Consider the following 18279-nt stretch of genomic DNA (forward strand, 5'->3'; position numbering starts at 1 on the left):
AAATGAAGAACAGTGTCAGCCTTCCGTGTGTATTAACACTGCTTACTAAAATCACCTTCAAAAATGTTTCAGATACAGAAAACTCAGGCTTCTGTTCATTACAAATTCAGAAAATAGGCCTAAAAAAGCTTTAAGAAAATGAAATGCCAGTCAATCAGGTATAAAATTTACTAATTTCCTACATATTGACTTGTTCATTTAGCACTTAAAACATCAGTGTGGCTACTTGGAGAAGATAATGAACAAAATTATGGTATTTGGGTTTCTATGATTTATATGATATGACAGATTGTAAACATTTTCAGCGATGTTTCCAAAGAAAATCCTGTTAAGCTAAAGCACTGGAAATTGTGTTTACCGGATTTAGTTGGTGGCATGTCTGGTTCTGCTGTGGCTTGGGGTTTAGGAAGTAATTGTTTTGGTGGTTTTGAACCTGAAGAAAATTAGAGTGCCGTAATTAGCGTCACAGCTGAGCTGTGAATGTGAAGATTAATGTTACTTACACATTGTTTTCCTATTTATAAGATCAAGGCATTGAAAGTATTACCAGGCTGAATTTGAGGTGCATCTGGTCTGGGTGTGGTTTTAGGTCTCTCAGATGGTTTTGAGGCTAAAGAAAAAGGTACTACAATTAGCAAAACGGGTCATGGCTGTGACTGTCAAAATTAAGGACAAGGATGCAGAACAAAGACATTACAAATTCAATGAATCTATAAAAATTTCTGGGGTGTGGGAAGGGTGAAAAGAGTGTCTGTTTTAACTACACGCTAGCATAATTAGTTTTTTCAGAAAGGAAAAATAATCACTAAATGCTCAAACTGTGTTTTTGAGCAAAAGTAACGAGGACTGTCATAAGACGTTTTTTCTATACAAATAATTTCAAAATAGACAAAGTATATTAGTTCCACGTCTTTGATCAAAAGGTTTTCTTCAGTATACAAACAGTAAGGTAGAAATCTGATTTCTTAGGAGGCGATCTGGAAGTAATCCATAAACATTTGAAATTACACATGAGAAATAATGTTACATGGCTGCCGATGTCTGGGATTTTCCAAAGGAAAGCCGTGATAGATTTTGAAACTATAATGAAATGATTATAATCAAACAGTTTTAGTACTAAAAACAGTAAAACCAGCCTGGGCCTTTCAATGCTGTCAACTTCCAAAGACCATCACTAGTTTTACACTGGACTCCAATCAAGAACGATCTTCGTGCCTCTAGTGATCCAAACCTACTCAAAAACATTTTTCAAAGACACAGAAAAGCCGAAGAAGCCATTTTTTCATGCAGCTTTTTAAAAAGAAGAAAGTCTTAGAAGTTGAATCAGCAAAGCAATGAAATGCTGACCATGGCACTGGAGTAACATTTTGCTATTTGTTCAGTTCAGGATGAGCACAGAGGTCCCTGTCTGAGAAAGAGTTGATGGTTTTCTCAACCCCACGAAACATATAGGGCAGACAGAAGGTCAGCAGAGAACCAGGAAGTTGTGTCCAAGACCACAGACCTTCCCTAAATGAGCACACTGGATTGTTTTAGAACTCTCCTATCTTTAGGATCTTCAGACCCAGACAGTAGAGGTGAGGAAAAGCATGGGATGAAATTGTGATGAGGTGGTGGAACTGCGGTCATGCCTGTAATGGAGAGTGGAGAAAGCAAAAGCTACAACCCGTGAAAGCAGCTGGGGTGGAGGGAGTAGAATTACCAGTTGTGGGCACCAAGGGCTCCGGTTGTATCGTGGCAGGTTCCAGAGCTACAGAAGCAAACATCAAAAACATGAAATATTTCAAGAAGTGGCATCTTGAGGAGGGAGACATTATGCCTCAAACTGGGACACTCTATCTAAATGATGCATTTTTTCTGAATGTGATTTTCCCTTTTACATTTCCCATTTTCCTTTCTCCTTCTTGCTTTCCCACACCTCATCTGCCATGAATGTATAAGATTTCAAAAGTGCCTTACTTTAATAATTCACTTAATGGGTCAGTTTTCTGCTGTGTGTACCTAATAAGCATGACTGCGAATATAAACATATTATATGAAATATTACATATATAAAATGAATATAGAAAGTGAGTACAGATGCTCAGTCATAAAAGTCAATTCCACTGGTTCACTAAAGCCCAGCTGCTCAAGTAGCTGATATCAAACCAGAAGCTGCCATATTTCACTTTCTATGTTAATTGGAACCCGAATATCACATTTACCCGGTTTGGACTTGGGCACTTCTGGACTAGGTGTGGTTTTAGGGCGGGGTCGGGGGCGGGGGCGACGACCTGGTCTTTTGGTCTTTCGTGGTGCTGAAGAAAGAAAATTAGCAAGTTAATACAAGAAGGGTGGATTTACAAACTGATGATAAATATTACATCTATCTTAGAAGGATATTTAAACCCTTTGATTTACTGTGGACATGTTTCCATCTGTTTTGCAAATTTCTATCATTATTTACATAGTTAAATGAGGTCTTGAATAATTTTTTGTCAAAGATTAATAATTAATGTCCAAGACATCTCTCTGTTCTTTCATTTTGAGATGGAAAATCTCAAAACTTTGTACAGCTTAGAGAAGATAGTCACTCAAAAATATTGAAGGCATACGTTCAATAGGAACATGAGAAAGGTTGCTTTTATAAAGCCATTTGGGATAAAAATTAAAATTTGGCCTAAGATGTAAATGGAGAAATTTTTCATTTAACATATCCACAAATCAACAAATCCACAAATCAACAATATATGCAGAAGGCTTTGAATTCAGTCATTATTTCAAGAAAGGCAACTTTTAAAAAATGAGAGTTTATAAACGATATCTATAGGATTTACTTTTTTTCTGAAGAACAGCGCACTCACACACACAAATGGACATTAACGTATTAATTCATTAATGTGAGTCTGTCAACTCAGATACCAGCAGTCAGGAAAAGAGGAAACGAAGGTCACCCATTCAGTAACTCTATTACCTAATGTTGTTGTTGAAGGTTTGGTTTCCAGTGTTTCAGGTCCTAAGACAATGTGAAAAAATCACCAAGAATCAAGATCAAAGGAAAAATGACATGTATTTAAAACATGGAATATGCTTAATTTTTAATTACTAGGTTGAGCAAATATAAATGGTGAAACTTTTATCCACATACGAAGTTTCTTTTCCACTTCAATAAATTCCTGTGTTTTCGACAAAGCGAACAAAAAAATGTAGCCAGTCAGTTAAGTTTGGAAAGAGAAATGGAACAAAAAGGCATGATTCTCATTTGGAATATGTGACTGTAATAAAGTAACCAGCAGTTCATGTTATGAAGGAAAATATGGGTAATTGGCTAAGATGGCACCAGAACACTTTTTTTTTTCTCTCTCTTTTGAAGAAAAGGAAGCTATAAAGATTGGGGTTGGTTTTTTATTTCTCTCTTTGAGTGGATTTCCCAGTGACACATCAGGGTATTTAGATCTGGAAAGACCGTGGCACTTTTCAAGAAAATCTGCAAAAGTTAGAGTTCCAACAGTAAGAAAAACACCTCCAAAAGAGAAAACATAAATACGTCCTATGAAATTCAGGGTCCTCCCTGGCAATAAACAGGTTAGAACAAGTTCAGGGCGTATTCCTCAAATGTAATTGAAGGAGAATAAAGAATGTATCAAATTAAAATTAGCATTGCTTTCACGGGTGTCTCAGAACCACTGCTAAGTCAAGCACAGGCTGAGAGTATATCTCCGGGCAAAAATGGCTGGAAAAAGATCTGAAGGAAAATTAAGAAATATTAGGCTGGGCACGGTGGCTCATGCCTGTAATCCCAGCACTTTGAGAGGCTGAACTGGGTAGATCATCTGAGGTCAGGAGTTCGAGACCAGCCTGGCCAACATGGCAAAACCCCCATCTCTACTAAAAATATAAAAAATTAGCCGGGTATAGTGGCTCTGGCCTGTAATCCCAGCCACTTGGGAGGCTGAGGCAGAATTGCTTGAATCTGGGAGGCAGAGGTTGCAGTAAGCTGAGATCACGCCACTGCACTCCAGCCTGGGCAACAAAACAAGAGCGAAACTTCATCTGGAGAAGAAAAAACCAAAAAACCAAAAAAACAAAAACCCCAAAGTTGAACATGGAGAGTGTTAAAGATACTTTGTTTTCAGTCATTTAAAAAAGCTTTATTACCTATTGTTGACTGTGATGGCAGTAGAGTCTGGGGTTCTGGGACTGCAATAAAAGCAAGTAACATCAAAAGCGATGCTGAAGAGCACCATCTAAGACAGAAGTCACACGTTCTTTACTATAAACAGTGTTCTCTCCTGGGTGAATGACTAAGTTCTACTGGCTTATGCCAGTGAAGTTCAACCTTCCACATCCTCTCTACAAACCACAAGAATTGAGAATTCTCATTTTTGTTGTTGATCTTTAGTTGTTACTGTCACTTCCCAATATTCTGGTTTGCCTCTGGTGCTGAGGAAATACTAACTTAGAGGGAATTCTGGGTAGCCTCTCTGAGGTTGTTCAGTGTCCTGTCACCTGCTATTTGTTTCTCGCAGGACAGCCAGGTTCATTGGAGGAAATGGAAAAGGCAACAGACTAACCACTGGTACTGTGTCTGTGCTGTTAGTTCGCAATCTCCAGCATGGCTGGACCTGACGTTCTCTCACAAAAAAGATAAGAATTAAACTTACTGTTCAAAAGCGACCACAAGTGTTCATGTGATGCCCCCTGTATTCACTAGTATCTATTGCTGGTAAACAAATTGGTTCACATATGAAACTCAACCCATTTGGACTGGTAAATCAATGAGTCCAAAAGCAGTTTCAGATTTCATAAAATGCTAAATTAAATAACAGTATCTAAATACTCTGATAAACTCTTCAATGTTTATTCAAATTAGCAATAAGTAAATTAAACTTCACGCTGAATTTAGTTTGGTTACATATTTGGGCTTAAAAATAAGATGACCCAATAGGTTTCTTATTATTCTATCAACAAAAAGAATTGTTTAACAAGGAGAAATTTAAAAAGGAATTATTTTTGGAAAGGAAATAAAAAGTTAAGACTCTTTTTTTTCTTAAAGAAAGAAACTAATCAATATGGCACTCATAGATCATCTTAATAGAGCTGAAATTCTTCTTCTACTTATACATTTCTAGTATTAGACTTATCAGGAGTGATCTCTGATATTACTTGAAAAGGGAGTATGGCAGGTTTTGAGAATATGTAGTGACTAAAAAAGAACTATAACAATAGTTTCTATGTAGCAACTAACAACAATTGCTTCTATATATCAACTAGTTTTAGCAATGGAAACATATAATAATGCGGCAGCGAATTTTTATTTCTTCTAAAAGAAATGCATAATAGCATAAAGGGCTATTTAAAGGCATTATCATCCATTAACATATCTGTGATCAAAAAATTTTTGTGTTGAGGCTAAAGAGCACCAATTAGGTGCAAAAGCAGCAGGTTAAAGTTGTTTTTAAAAGCCCAGAATTCTGATTTCTCAAGAACGTGTGCAGAAATAGACTGTAACAGATGAATGGCAAAAGCAGTAGTGATGTGTCAGACTGAAGTTCATATAACAAAGTAAAAATTCTGAGTGTGTGTGTGAGTGAGTCTGTATGAAAGAGAGAAGGGAGGAGGAAGGGTGTGTGTATGTGAGAGGGAGGGAGGGATGGAAAGAGGGAGGGAGGGATGGAAAGAGGGAGGGAGAGGATGTGTGTGGGTGTGACAGAGAGAGTGAGGGAAGTGGAGAAGAAAGAGTATGTGGGAGAAGGAGAGAGAGAGAGTGTGTATGTGAAAGAGTGTGAGAAAGAGAAACGGAATTGTATGTGTGTATGTGTAAGAGTGTGTGTATAGGTCTAGATATCAGATGCTATAGGACAAGAAGAAAATAAACATCAATACATGAAATATAATAAATATCAAATAAGCATTCATACCCGAAGATAGCAAACAAAAATTTTGAAACTTCAAGATTGTAATTCATGTTTTTGATTGTACGAAGTTGCCTTCCACAAGTGTGAAGAAAATAAAATTTGCTACTCATTGCATCTTTTAGATTTCACAAAAATTAAAGAATGCTGTTTTTAAAATTATAAGGAAAAATCTGCATTTTTGAGTTCCTGAGTTTGAGACCAAATAGGGATAGAACTCCATCAATTAAGCTTCAAAGTCAATTGCACATAAAAACAGTAAAGGTCTATGTTTAGTAAAAATAAATATATCTTCTGATACGACTTTCTTCTATTTGACAATCATAAGGTATTATGGGTAAAGGTATAAAGTGTTCCAACAAAGCTGAGTGGTCTGTAAATGACTAAGCCACTCATCTCAGCACAAAACAAAGACAAATTTGAGTAACATATGTGGCTAGGAATGAGAACAATTAACAATTCTATCCACTTGGAAGACAGTTAAGTGAAACAAACACCTGTAATTGGGGGCACTCCCTTATTTTCAGTCCATTTAGAAGCTTAAAGATTAAACCATGAAGGAAACAATTCCCACTGGACGAGGTAGACAAGTTAGATATGGTAGGTGGCTATGGTTTTTGAGAAATGCACTGAATTGTACTTATAAAACAAGCCCAAATCAATGTAGATTTTTACTCGTTGATTTAACCAGCAAGCAAAGCCAAGGGAAAAGGAGCCTGTAATGGAAAGTGAAACAGAAAAATAGAAGAGTGTGTGGAGAGGGCTGGGAAAGGCCTCAAAAAGCTTTGGGTGGTTTATTTGCTCTTCCGAACCTTGGCTCGAAACAGACATCTTTAGGACAGCTATAAAGGTGGTCTGCCCTAAATAAAGATAAATATAATTTAAGAAGCTAAAACCAAAGCAATGGTTTGCGGAGATCCAGTCATCATCCTGTGTTGCTATGGACCATTCAAGGTCCACTTGCGTTGGCACAGGCCTAGGTGTGGATTCTGAAGTCATTACATTGCTGTTAGAGGAAAAGGGGTGGATTTTCTTTGATGATTAAGAAATCAAAGGAATGTAAACACATTAGCCTCCAAGTAATTCTTCCCATTTTAAAAGGAAATGTCAAATTAAGAAGTCTTTTAGCTCAAACACCTTACAATGATAAAAATGTAACCTTCCTCCCTCATTTGTATTAAAGAATTTCCTCTCAGAAATCTTTTCTTAGAAACTGCTGAAATGAATAACGTAACCTGTCATATATCAACTGTAAATAATGTTTGCAGAAATTTTTTGACGATTTCCAATTTTATGTTGTAATAACAGAAATAATTACTTTGAGAGAAATCCTTATTTAAATTTGGTGACTCAAACAAACAGTACTATTTTATGATCTCCTTGGTAATAGTCCTCTGTTCAAAATACAGCATAGTTACTACTTTATCCCAAAGCTCTCTAAGCATGTTTTTTAAATAAGTATGTATTAAACCCTTCTCTCATACAGCTGTCAGAGTTATTTGATTTAAACCTCTATTAAGGCTTTTGAGTTTTATTAGCTACGCTTCTTTCTCTGAAAAACCTGAGTGAGGTTTTTCATTCCATTTCTCTAACTTGGAGACCTCATCCATGGTCACAGTGTCAACTACACTCCCTTTGCCTAATCCCTAATTTCCTTCAGTCTGCATCTACACCTGGAAATCTCACTGCTTCTTTACAGGGAGTAATGAGAATTCTTTCTTTAAGCAGTTACATTTTTCTTCCTTAGCCATTTCATTGCAAAAATAAATCATGCCCACTTTAGCAGAAAATCTCTTGCTTTAATAATCCTACTTTGTAAACATGCCATTAATGAAAATGCAAGTTCAAAATCCATTAAACATTATAGCGAGAAATATTTTCTTCCTAGAGCTAAGGGTTTAAAATTTAGATAATGATGACACTGAGTGGTGACAGGGTTCCCTGTAGTCAATCTTATAAGTCAGCATTTAAGACTGCTACACGGATTACAGATAGATAAAAAAAACTCCAAGATTTAGTCATCCAATATGTTCTACAATCTTTATGTCTTAAATTATTATATATGTAGAATGATCCCCTCCTGCAAAAGGAGACTTTTTTTTTTTTTTTTTAAAGGAAAACACTACTAAAAATTCCTAAGAGGTAAACAGAGGTCAGTGTTCAGAAATCAGCTCCAATTTAGAAGTCTTGGAGCATTAGGGAAATACAGGTCTTTCTGGTCTTCTAGCCTGAGAACTGAGTAACTCTAAAATAACGCAGAGTTCTTAGAAGACAGAAACACTTCTCCTCTTTCCAGCTGAAAGGCTATTGTTTATGTGATTAGAATTCCAGTCAACATTGGTATTGGAAACTATTTTGCCATACTAGACAAGGGAGTTCTCAATCATTCACATCATTACATTTCTGTGTTTTCTCTGTGATGCTCATGAACATTGCTTGGAGCAATGCTATGATATCAAGTGGCTATTTATGATTAGATCATTTCATTGCATGCTTACACTTTTCGTGGAAAAAATGTAACAAATATCAAAATACAAATCAGAAATTCTTGCTCCAAAGAATTGCATAAAACTTGTTTTCAACCCCACTTTTGGAATATTCAAAAAAGTTTAGGGTAATTACCAGGTTTGGTGTGTGTCACTTCTGGGCTGAGAGGGATTTTAGGTTTCAAAGAAATAAATTGTGTTTTACTGGGAGCTGGAAAAATAAAGAAACAAAATAATAAACAAATCAATATTTAGGCATTTCAGTGTCTAAAAGCACAGAAGGAAAACCTAGAAATAAACTATACATTAAGTGGAATGAACCATTGTCTTGGAAGATTTTGGAAATACTCCATTAAAAGAATATTTCATGATCCATTCCCAGAGAAGTAATTTTCACTTTGTTTAGAAAAAAACATTTCAGGAGTATATTTAACTAACAAATATAGCATTGCTACTAAATAGTCACAATAACTATTCAAAGTAAATATAGTTGTTTAATCTATGATTTTAAAAAAATCAGTCTAATTATTTTGCACCCTTACTTCATATTTCTCAATCACATGCAAGTCTGACCACTAGGAAAAAAAAGCCACCATGTTTTTTACAATTGATATTCACCGACGTACGTGCAGGATGTGCAGGTTTGTTACATAGGTAAACTTGTGCCATGGTGGTTTGCTACACCTACCAACCCCTCATCTAGGTATTAAGACCAGCTATATTTTTTATCAGCTTTATAAAATCAAAAGGAAAAAATCTAAAATCATTCAAACCAGTAGCTGATGTGCATGTCTTTTGAAGATGCAACAATAAATTTAAACTTCTTGCATACAATTTTAAGGTGGTGTTTTTCTTTTTCTCCTAACATTTCCAGAATCTGTCACTTTGAGCCTGTCTACCTAAACACATTTTAATTAAAAAAAAAAACTACTCTAAAAAAAAATTCACCAATAGGTATAATGCTATGATCTGAAGCATAAAGTAATTCTACTAACATTACAATTAAAAGTTGTTTTTCCAAATGAAGTCTCAAGTTGAACTTGAGAGTCTTACTAAAAAATAAAAGAAAAAGAGAACTGTATACAAGATTCAACTTCAAATACAATGACTGGATGGATGACAAGGAAGCAGCAATGGTTCAAAGGCTGGCACAGAATGACATCTGATGGCTGAGTTCAGATCTAACTGTCGGGCCAGCTAGCCACAACCACAATAGCCATGGAGTTAGTGCACTCTCTGAGATGGGCCACACTGTTCAAATGAGCCATTCTGAATCTCTTAATAGCTAACAGACATTACATAAAAGCTGGGGTACTGGATTTTCAATGGTGAAATGAAGCAATACATCTACTAAGGACATATCATTATTACCCGGTGTTGTCCATGTAGGTTCAGGGCTTTTAGAAATTTTAGGTGTAATTGTTCCAGCACTTGTGGTTCTTTCTGGTGATGGAAAGGAAAAAAATATTGAAATATCCTAGAGACAATAAAAAGATATCTTCTAAAGAGGAACTAAATGACCCATTTAAAATCCTGCCATATTTAGTAGTCAAAGTATACAATGAGTAAAAGTTTTGAGGAAGAATTTTTAACTGTCACAGCAGTATACATCATACAAAATTACATTTATCTTATAATGGAATAAGCAAAGCCCAGTTGGTAAAGCATGATTCTGAGTATATTGTTTGACAATGAAGAATTGACCTCCAGGGTCAATAAGCATCTGTACCACCCAAACTCTGTGCTATAATACATGTTATTCCCTTCTCCTTTTCTTCTAAATCCTACATGTATTTTGGGGTCTGCATCTTCAACTCTTTCTTTCTTGGAGCACTTACACAAATATTATAGTCTCAGAAATAAGTTATGTAAACGTATGTTGTGCTGTCATTTTTATGTTTTATCTTCTCAAAGTTATAATCTATTTGAAAACCAAAGTCATGTCCTCTCTAACTCAGCCATTGCCCTGGTGAAAAATTGGAAACAGAGTAGGTACTAAAAAAAAAAAAAGAACCATCACCCTAATGAACATTATAATAAACATGCACACCAAAAAACAAATTACATGTATCACCCTGTATTGCTATGAGTTGGACTTGTTTCTAGGTTTTTACCAAAATTCACATGCAAAAATATAATTATCAGTAACCCCCTTTTGGAGACATCTGAGTTTTGTTATTTTGCATCATTAATTATTCATCTTTAGTTAATCTCAAATTTTGTAAAGAAACTAACCTATAAAATATATCCTTTTTTTTTCTTGAGATAGGGTTTTGTTCTGTTGCCCAGGCTTGAGTGCAGTGGTGCCATTATAGCCCACTGCAGCCTCAGACATCTGGGCTCAAGCAGTACACCATGCCTGGCTAATTTTTTAAACGTTTTTGCTCAGGCTGGTCTCAAACTCCTGGCCTCAAGTAATCTTCCTGCCTTGGCCTCCCAAAATGCTGGAGTTGCAGGTGTGAGCCACTGCACCTGGCTATCCTTCTTACTATAAGAAGATAGACATCGTCTATCTGGCATTACATATCACACAAGGATAAAGAGACATTTACCAGGTTTGGTTCTTGGCGGTTTGGGCCGGGGGCGTCGTTTAGGTGTAGAAGGGATAGATGTAGTTTGCTGGGGAGCTGAAAGAAGATTTAATATAGTTTTGATACATGATATTTTTCAGGGGTCAATCAGGTTGTGCCTGTAAATTTGCAAAACTCAAGTGCAAGAACTGCTTTATATTTCCTTGTATCCCTAGAATGCCCAGTACACCTTGTTTTATACATAGTTGGTGCTCAAAACAAGCAGTGACTGAGACAAAAGGTATAAAATTTCTACATGAGAATTGAAGATATACATTGTTCAGTTCAATGTGCCAGAAGTGAGCACCCTTGAGGCATTTCAGAACACAAGGTACAATTAAGAACTCAAAAGGATGACATTGAATAGCAGGAGAGAAGCACAAATAATGGAAATTTGGAACTACTTTTTTGTTGTTGAGACAGAGTCTCACTCTGTTGCCCAGGCTGGAGTCCGTGGTGCAACCTTGGCTCACTGTAACCTCAGTTTCCCAAGTTCAAGCAATTCTTGTGCCTCGGTCTCCTGAGTAGCTGGGACTACAGGCGTGCACCACCATGCCCAGCTAATTTTTGTATTTTTACTAGAGATGGGGTTTCACCATGTTGGCCATGCCAGTCTTGAACTCCTGTAATCTGCCTGCCTTGACTTCCCAAAGTGCTGGGAGGTGTGAGGCACCACATCCGGCCCAGACACCACACCTGTAGGTGTGAGGCACCACATCCGGTCCAGAACTTTAATTCTGTAGCTCTTTACTATCCCCACCAAGAGTTAACGAACTTTGCTATTTCAATAATTTTCCATTATAAAATGTAGGTTGCGCTACCTCTCTTTACCCATCTTTCTTCAACTTGTCCAGGACTGCAAAGCCTACTGGGTGCTCCCTATACTTAGACTACTTTGGGTAAAATACTTTGATCAAATGGTACCTAGGTGTGCTAAGTATAAGGAATGTATTTTGAAATAATTATCTATTATTCTGCTGCTATTTTCCAGCTGGCAAAGTTGAAAGAAGAGTTGGAAGGAAACAATTCCTCAAAATATATAGACATCAGGATTGTGAAAATTCTTTAAGGACAATCGTAAGGCTAAGTATGATAGATAAGTCAGATTCTTTGAAGAATTTCATGGTAGAGACTGGAGGGAAATATTTAGCAAAAATAAACAAAAGAAAAACAAAATTCTGAAATGACCAACATGACTTGTCACATTACCTGTTTCATCAATGCATATAACTACATAAATGTCATTAGTTACCAGCTGTTGTAGGCTGCATTTCTGGACTGGTAAAGATTTCCAGTTTCTGAGGAACAAATGGTGTTTCTCTTGGAGCTGAAAGCACAAACACCCCATCCCATCGAATAATCCCAGTTAAAATGAGGTATTGGAAGAATTTTAACATGCTTTTAGATGGTATAAAGCACATGCCACAAGTACATGATTAAAGATGAAAAATGCATGTAGTCTTGAAAGCTAGTGAATACAATTCTGATTGAAAGTAGGGAAAAGGCTGGAATGATGCTTGTTCAGTAGGTGACTTCAGGCAGACTTGATGCATGGAAGTAAAGTGACACAGGCCACAAACATGTGAGGTGAGATGGTGCAGGTGATGACGTCCATGCAGTTTTCAAAGCTTTCACAACTAAAAGGATAGGGAAAATATTATCTGTTACAGCTCAAAAAAATAAAATAGGGCCCTAAGTGGAACATAAAAGATGACTGTATTTAAAAATATAGAGATGTGTATATTAAGAAATAGGATAGACAAATGATTAGATGTGATGGAATGAAATGGTCATTTGGAAGAAAGGCATTCACATGAATTTTTTGATGGAAAATAAAGTATGATTTTTCTGTTAAAAACATTACCCAGTGTTGCCCTTGGCTGTTCAAGAGTTCTAGAAGTTTTAGGTGGGACAGAATCCAGAATACGATCACTTGTTGCTGTTGGAATAAATGTCAACATTTATAAAAGCAGTAGAAGGCCCCAGGAATAAAATACAAATTCATGAGTAATAAATTATGCCTCATATGAGGGAAAACATCAAGAATACTTGAGGGATTGCTGGCCCACATTTTAAAACTAGTGATACATTAGGAGTTGAAGATGAGCTCACTTTAAAAAACGTACATACTTTAAATATTAGAAACCATGATTAAACAGTGTTTTATATATTCAACTGGTTTTCAATAGGTTTTTCTGGTTTCCTCCATTTTGTTTCATAAATGCTAACTGAACCCACCGCTGACATTCTATTTCATTGTTTCATTTTCTGCTCTTTAAACTTATTCATCTTTATTTACCATGACACAAATAATGTTATACATCCAAAAATATCAGACATATATCTATACCTGGCAGAAACCAGTCTTACTCCCTTTGAATCTCCTACAGTACCCAGTTTAGTAGATGTTTGATAAACATTTGCTGAAAGGGGCTGTCGGACTGAGGTAACTCACTATAGATGGGCCAGTAATATTAATGCCAAATATTAGACCCAATTGAACTGCTACAGTCAAATGAATTATGTGACTGTTCTACAGCAAGATTTCTCACGCTAGCACTATTGACAATTAGGGTCAAATAATCTGTGCTGTGGGAGGCTACCCCATGTACTGCAGGGGTTCAGCAGCACCCCCGATCTCTACCCACTAGATGCTAGTAGTGCTTTCCCAAGTTGTGACAACCAAAAATGTCTCAACATTAGCAAATATGCTGGGGAAGGGATGGGAGTAGAAAATTACCCCCAATTTGAGAACTACTGCTCTAGACAAAACCCTCTATCAACTCAAAGACCTTTTTATGATGATTCTGAACAATATAGTGATAAGCTATTACCTTACTTTTCCTCAGTGGCAGCCAAATCTCTCTGCATCTCCCTTATGTGACAGAGCTTATTTACTGAGAGATGTAAAGAGCTAATCACTCTATGGGAGGAGTGGGTAAAACACATCTCCCTGACACAGGTGGAAATTTCTCCCATGCAGATCTCCAGAGGGCACAGTTTTCCACTCTGCGAAAAACTAAAGGAAGAACCACCAAGTGTTGGAACACCTGGGATCCAAAGACAGAATTGAGAGGCCGGGTATACCTGTGTAGGACTCTGATATCTCAGGCTCATCTGATGTTGTAGGGCTTGAGAAAACATCGTAAGTTGCTTTAAAAAAAAAAAAAAGGCAAAACAAGAGAGGTTAATTTTGGTTAAATTTGATTAATTTAGAAAGACTGCATGACATGTTGTAATGCTGGTTGAAGGACGGTTTTATGTAGGTGCTGGTGCATTTGGGCTCCAGCCTGCCAGCCTTGTCACTAACATGTAAGCAATCACCGAAACTCATCATGCAGGATTTTATATAGTGAGGCCTGATGCTGGCCTCCAGGGTGATGAGAACATAGTACTATATATTTATAATTACGCAGTGCCAGCTGTAAATCAAAGAGCTGCAAAGAGTATAAACATAAATAAAGTCAGATGGCAGTTTGGGGAGAGATTTCTAAAGAAGGAAACAGCAGTCCCATTGAGGCGATTTGCCCAAAGTCTTAAGTCTTTCTAGACTAAGCAACAGTAAAATTTAGTAAAAGTTACTGTTATGATATCTTATGTTTGGACAGCACTTCACAGTTTGCAGAGACTTTCTCATACATCAACTTATTGAACCCTCTTAACATCCCTGAGAAAGAGGTGAGGTAGGCAGTAGCCCCACTTTACAGATAATGAGAGGTTATCTCCATTTTCTAGACAATGAAGTTGAGGTTTACAGCATGAAGACATCTGCCAGTGGTCACACACTGAAATTGTCCTATCCAGTGTATTTTCCTCTCCTTCAGCAGGACCAGGAACAGCAGGGCTAAAACCAGGATTCTCTTTTGGCACCATCCCCTCCTGACATGTTACCTAGAGGCAGCTTTCTGTACTTCTCCACGGAGCCATGAGCCTTTCCTGAGTTTGGGCGGGTTTAAAGATAAATTTTCTATTCTATATGAGGGAAAGTAGGATGAACTTAAACATAAAGATTGAATTATTTTAATATGGGGACAATTTTCATGTTCACATAAGAGTTGAACCTGCAAGCAAAAACAGCATAACAAAGTATTCTCTTTCACATACAAAGAGCTGTTACTATGGTCACGAGGCATATAGAGAAAGCATGAATTATTATGAGGGAGATGTTGCTTTTCTTGCTCATTCAAAATGGCAGCACAGAAATCAAGAAAAAGGGAGTTCACAGGAAGACACAGTCATTGGGGTTACTTGTAATTCATTGGCAATTTAATGATTTTGAACCATTGCTGGTTGAAGCTGTAAGAAAGATAATATCAGACCATGTGACATCCTCTGAAAGTAGACAGCATTTATATTGTGCTACATACTAAAGAGGCAGGAAACACATTGCAATGTGTGAAGATGAATCTACTGTTTCACAAAATCCCCAAAAATAGCAAGAATATTGTGAGTTAAAAATATGCACACATTCTGAGAATGCATCTATTATACTGTAATGTCAAGTTTCTTTAGCCTTGCTGTAATTTTAAAAGGTCAGATACGAATGACTAAGTTTTTTAAAGATCAAAAGTGCCAGTAATTTCTGACATGCTTACTTTCAGCCAATTTCAAGTCATGGATCTAGCAAGACCAGCTCTATCGCCTACAAAATCATAAAAACTTTGCCAACTTGTATTTAATCCTCTCACGCTAGGTAAGAAAATATGACTTAATGGCTTATTTATTTCTATTGTTGCTTTTGAAAAATGTTATGACTGTCTTTGTTATCCTAACTCTTAAAGCTCCCTTCCATCTAGTGACATTGGACCAATTTTCCTACAGTTTGTATTTATGATATTTACTCAATTTTTTAACTTATTTTTCATATTTACAATTTCTTTTTAATCAGGAGGCTCCAAGCCAGGCATCCATCTCCCCTTGTTATTCCCATAAGGCACTTACTGGGGAAAGAAGCCCTTTTTCCATCATCCCCTGGCAATTGTGGCTCAAATGGGGAAGTTCCCAATTTTCAGGGATCCCTTAACTTCTAAACATTTTATCAAATACACTTAAGACAAAAATAAGACATTTGCCAGCACACTTTGTTTTTAATATTTCTATTTCTGTAGTTTCCAAGAGTAGGAAAAAGAGTGCTAAAAAGGCACATATGCCACTAAAAGTTTTATGTTGTTTCGTCAGCTTTAAGCAGCATACCACACCTCATTTCATTTATGAGTTAAACGAGATCTTTTGATTCAGAAGTAAAGAGATTGCCTGGGCGTGGTGGCTCATGTCTGTAATCCAAACACTTTGGGAGAGGCCGAGGTGGGTAAATCCCTTGAGGTCAGGAGTTCGAGACCAGCCTGACCAGGAGAGTGAAACCCCGTCTCCACTTAAAAAAAAAATACAAAAATTAGCCAGGCTTGGGGTGGGAAGTACCTGTGGTCCCAGCTACTCAGGATATCTTGAGAATATCTTGAAACTGGGAGGCAGAGGCTGCAGTGAGCCAAGATCACGCCACTGCACTCCAGCCTGCACGACAGCAAATCCATCTCAATAACAACAAAAAAGTAAAGAGATGCCAGGGGGAGAGTACAGTGTTGAAATAGAGGTCTTTGAAAAGCTCTCTAAAAATCAACAGCTCTTGATTTCTTTATAAAACCCTTCTATATACATGCCTATACCTGAGAAAAATTCATGAAATTGTTAGGCCTGGTTTCTAAAAGCTACACTAGCTATAAAATTGATAAGTAGTCAAGTGTTAAGGGTGAACCTTTCTGTATGGTAGCCTGTAAATTGCCATGCATTATTACTTAGAGGCAAACTTCTATCACTATGCTTGTCGTAGTGGGTGAAATGCTACAGCTATATGACATTAAGCAGTATTCCTGATTTTGCATTCACAGAACATACATGGGACCAAAAGTTGTAGGTTAAATCTAATGTAACAAAATAGATAATTCAATTCACAGGTTATAAAAGGCAATATTAGTTTATTTCAAAAAATAGTAATGACTTACAATCATGATAACTAAGTTTTACTTTCAGATTTTCCAGAGGAAAAAATAATATGAAATAACATGCACTACCATTTGCTCTATACCTTCTTAAAACTACTTTCTTAAATTAGATTTTTATTTTATTTTTTCTCAAGATGGAGTCTTGCTCTGTCACCCAGGCTAGAGTGAAATGTCACGATCTCAGCTCACCGTAACCTCTGCCTCCCAGATTCAAGCGATTCTCCTGCTTCAGCCTCCTGAGTAGCCTCCTGAGTGTGCCACCACGCCTGGCTAATTTTTTGTATTTTCAGTAGAGACAGGGTTTCACCATGTTGGCCAGGTTGGTCTCAAACTCCTGGCCTCATGATCCACCCACCTTGGCCTCCCAAAGTGCTGGGATTACAGGCATGAGCCACTGTGCCCAGTCCTAAATTATGTTTTGTTGACAATACATTTTAGTTTTACTTTGAAAAACTGACTAGATGAAAAGTCCGCAGTAAAAATGCCCTGATATTGCTCTGGAAAACGCAAGCCATTTCAAATGATCAAGACTTTATCTTACTGAAATTCTCTGAATATTAGTAACTATGTGAAAACTTTCTTTTTAACATTAACTCTTAGACAAAATACCTCACTAATGGAGAAATTGTATCTATCATGCTCATTATGCTCGTCAAGACTTAATCCAGAAACTGGTACATGGTGGATACTCAGCAGAATTAATCTGCAAAATGTCTATAACGATAAATAATAACAGTGAGTTTGATAGTTGGGTAGCTTAAGCTCTTAGTAAGGATAACTTTCTGGCTTAGTTTGGAGAATAAATGAAAACATGTCCTTTAATTATATTATGATGTGCAAGTATGTGCATACAAATCTCTTCCTCTACTTCACAAATACCTGGCATACACTTATGTAGACATACCCTGTCATGGAAATGGAATTCTAAAAAAATATATGAAGGAACAATAAGAAAATACAGCAAGTAGCTAGAGAAGAAAAACAATACCACACACAGAGTTCTCAGTACCACTTAAATACATTGATAATGCTTTCTTCAGTCAGTGGAAAAACAAAATACCTTTCTAGTTGGCCCTGACATTTGTGAAAATATTGCCTGCAAGAAAATATTCATTAAAATGTTCATGAAATAAAATTAAAGCCTGAAGATATAAATCTCTTCAAAGCCACAGTGAATCTACAAACCATCTGCTATACCTGAAATCTGTTTTCCTGTTCTCAAAGCATCAACACCACTACCCACTCCTTTGTTTTCTCCTCTTTTGAGCTCAATCCAGTTGAGTGGGCCAGATCTGTGCTAATCAACACCTTACAGGGCAGACAGATAATA

At 36.8% G+C, this 18279-nt stretch overlaps 1 protein-coding gene across 16 annotated transcripts in view; it reads right to left on the bottom strand.

Annotated features, from left to right (window-relative positions):
- ABI3BP (ABI family member 3 binding protein) overlaps window positions 1-18279 on the bottom strand; it is a 248598-nt gene that overhangs the window by 91169 nt on the left and 139150 nt on the right. For 13 of the 16 annotated variants that reach the window (XM_021933977.2, XM_031662966.1, XM_031662972.1 and 10 more), the window contains 12 exons: window positions 14038-14103; window positions 12815-12889; window positions 12203-12277; window positions 10933-11007; window positions 9752-9823; window positions 8517-8591; window positions 4138-4179; window positions 2954-2995; window positions 2205-2297; window positions 1703-1750; window positions 548-610; window positions 359-433 (listed from right to left, as the gene is read on the bottom strand). In XM_021933977.2, the coding sequence (XP_021789669.2) occupies window positions 359-433; window positions 548-610; window positions 1703-1750; window positions 2205-2297; window positions 2954-2995; window positions 4138-4179; window positions 8517-8591; window positions 9752-9823; window positions 10933-11007; window positions 12203-12277; window positions 12815-12889; window positions 14038-14103 (801 nt within the window). The remainder of the gene's footprint in view (window positions 1-358; window positions 434-547; window positions 611-1702; window positions 1751-2204; window positions 2298-2953; window positions 2996-4137; window positions 4180-8516; window positions 8592-9751; window positions 9824-10932; window positions 11008-12202; window positions 12278-12814; window positions 12890-14037; window positions 14104-18279) is intronic. The other 3 variants (XM_031662963.1, XM_031662969.1, XM_031662974.1) reach the window with 3 other exon arrangements.

This window comes from Papio anubis, chromosome 2 (genome assembly GCF_008728515.1).
Source record: "Papio anubis isolate 15944 chromosome 2, Panubis1.0, whole genome shotgun sequence".
In the NCBI taxonomy this organism is placed as follows: domain Eukaryota; kingdom Metazoa; phylum Chordata; class Mammalia; order Primates; family Cercopithecidae; genus Papio; species Papio anubis.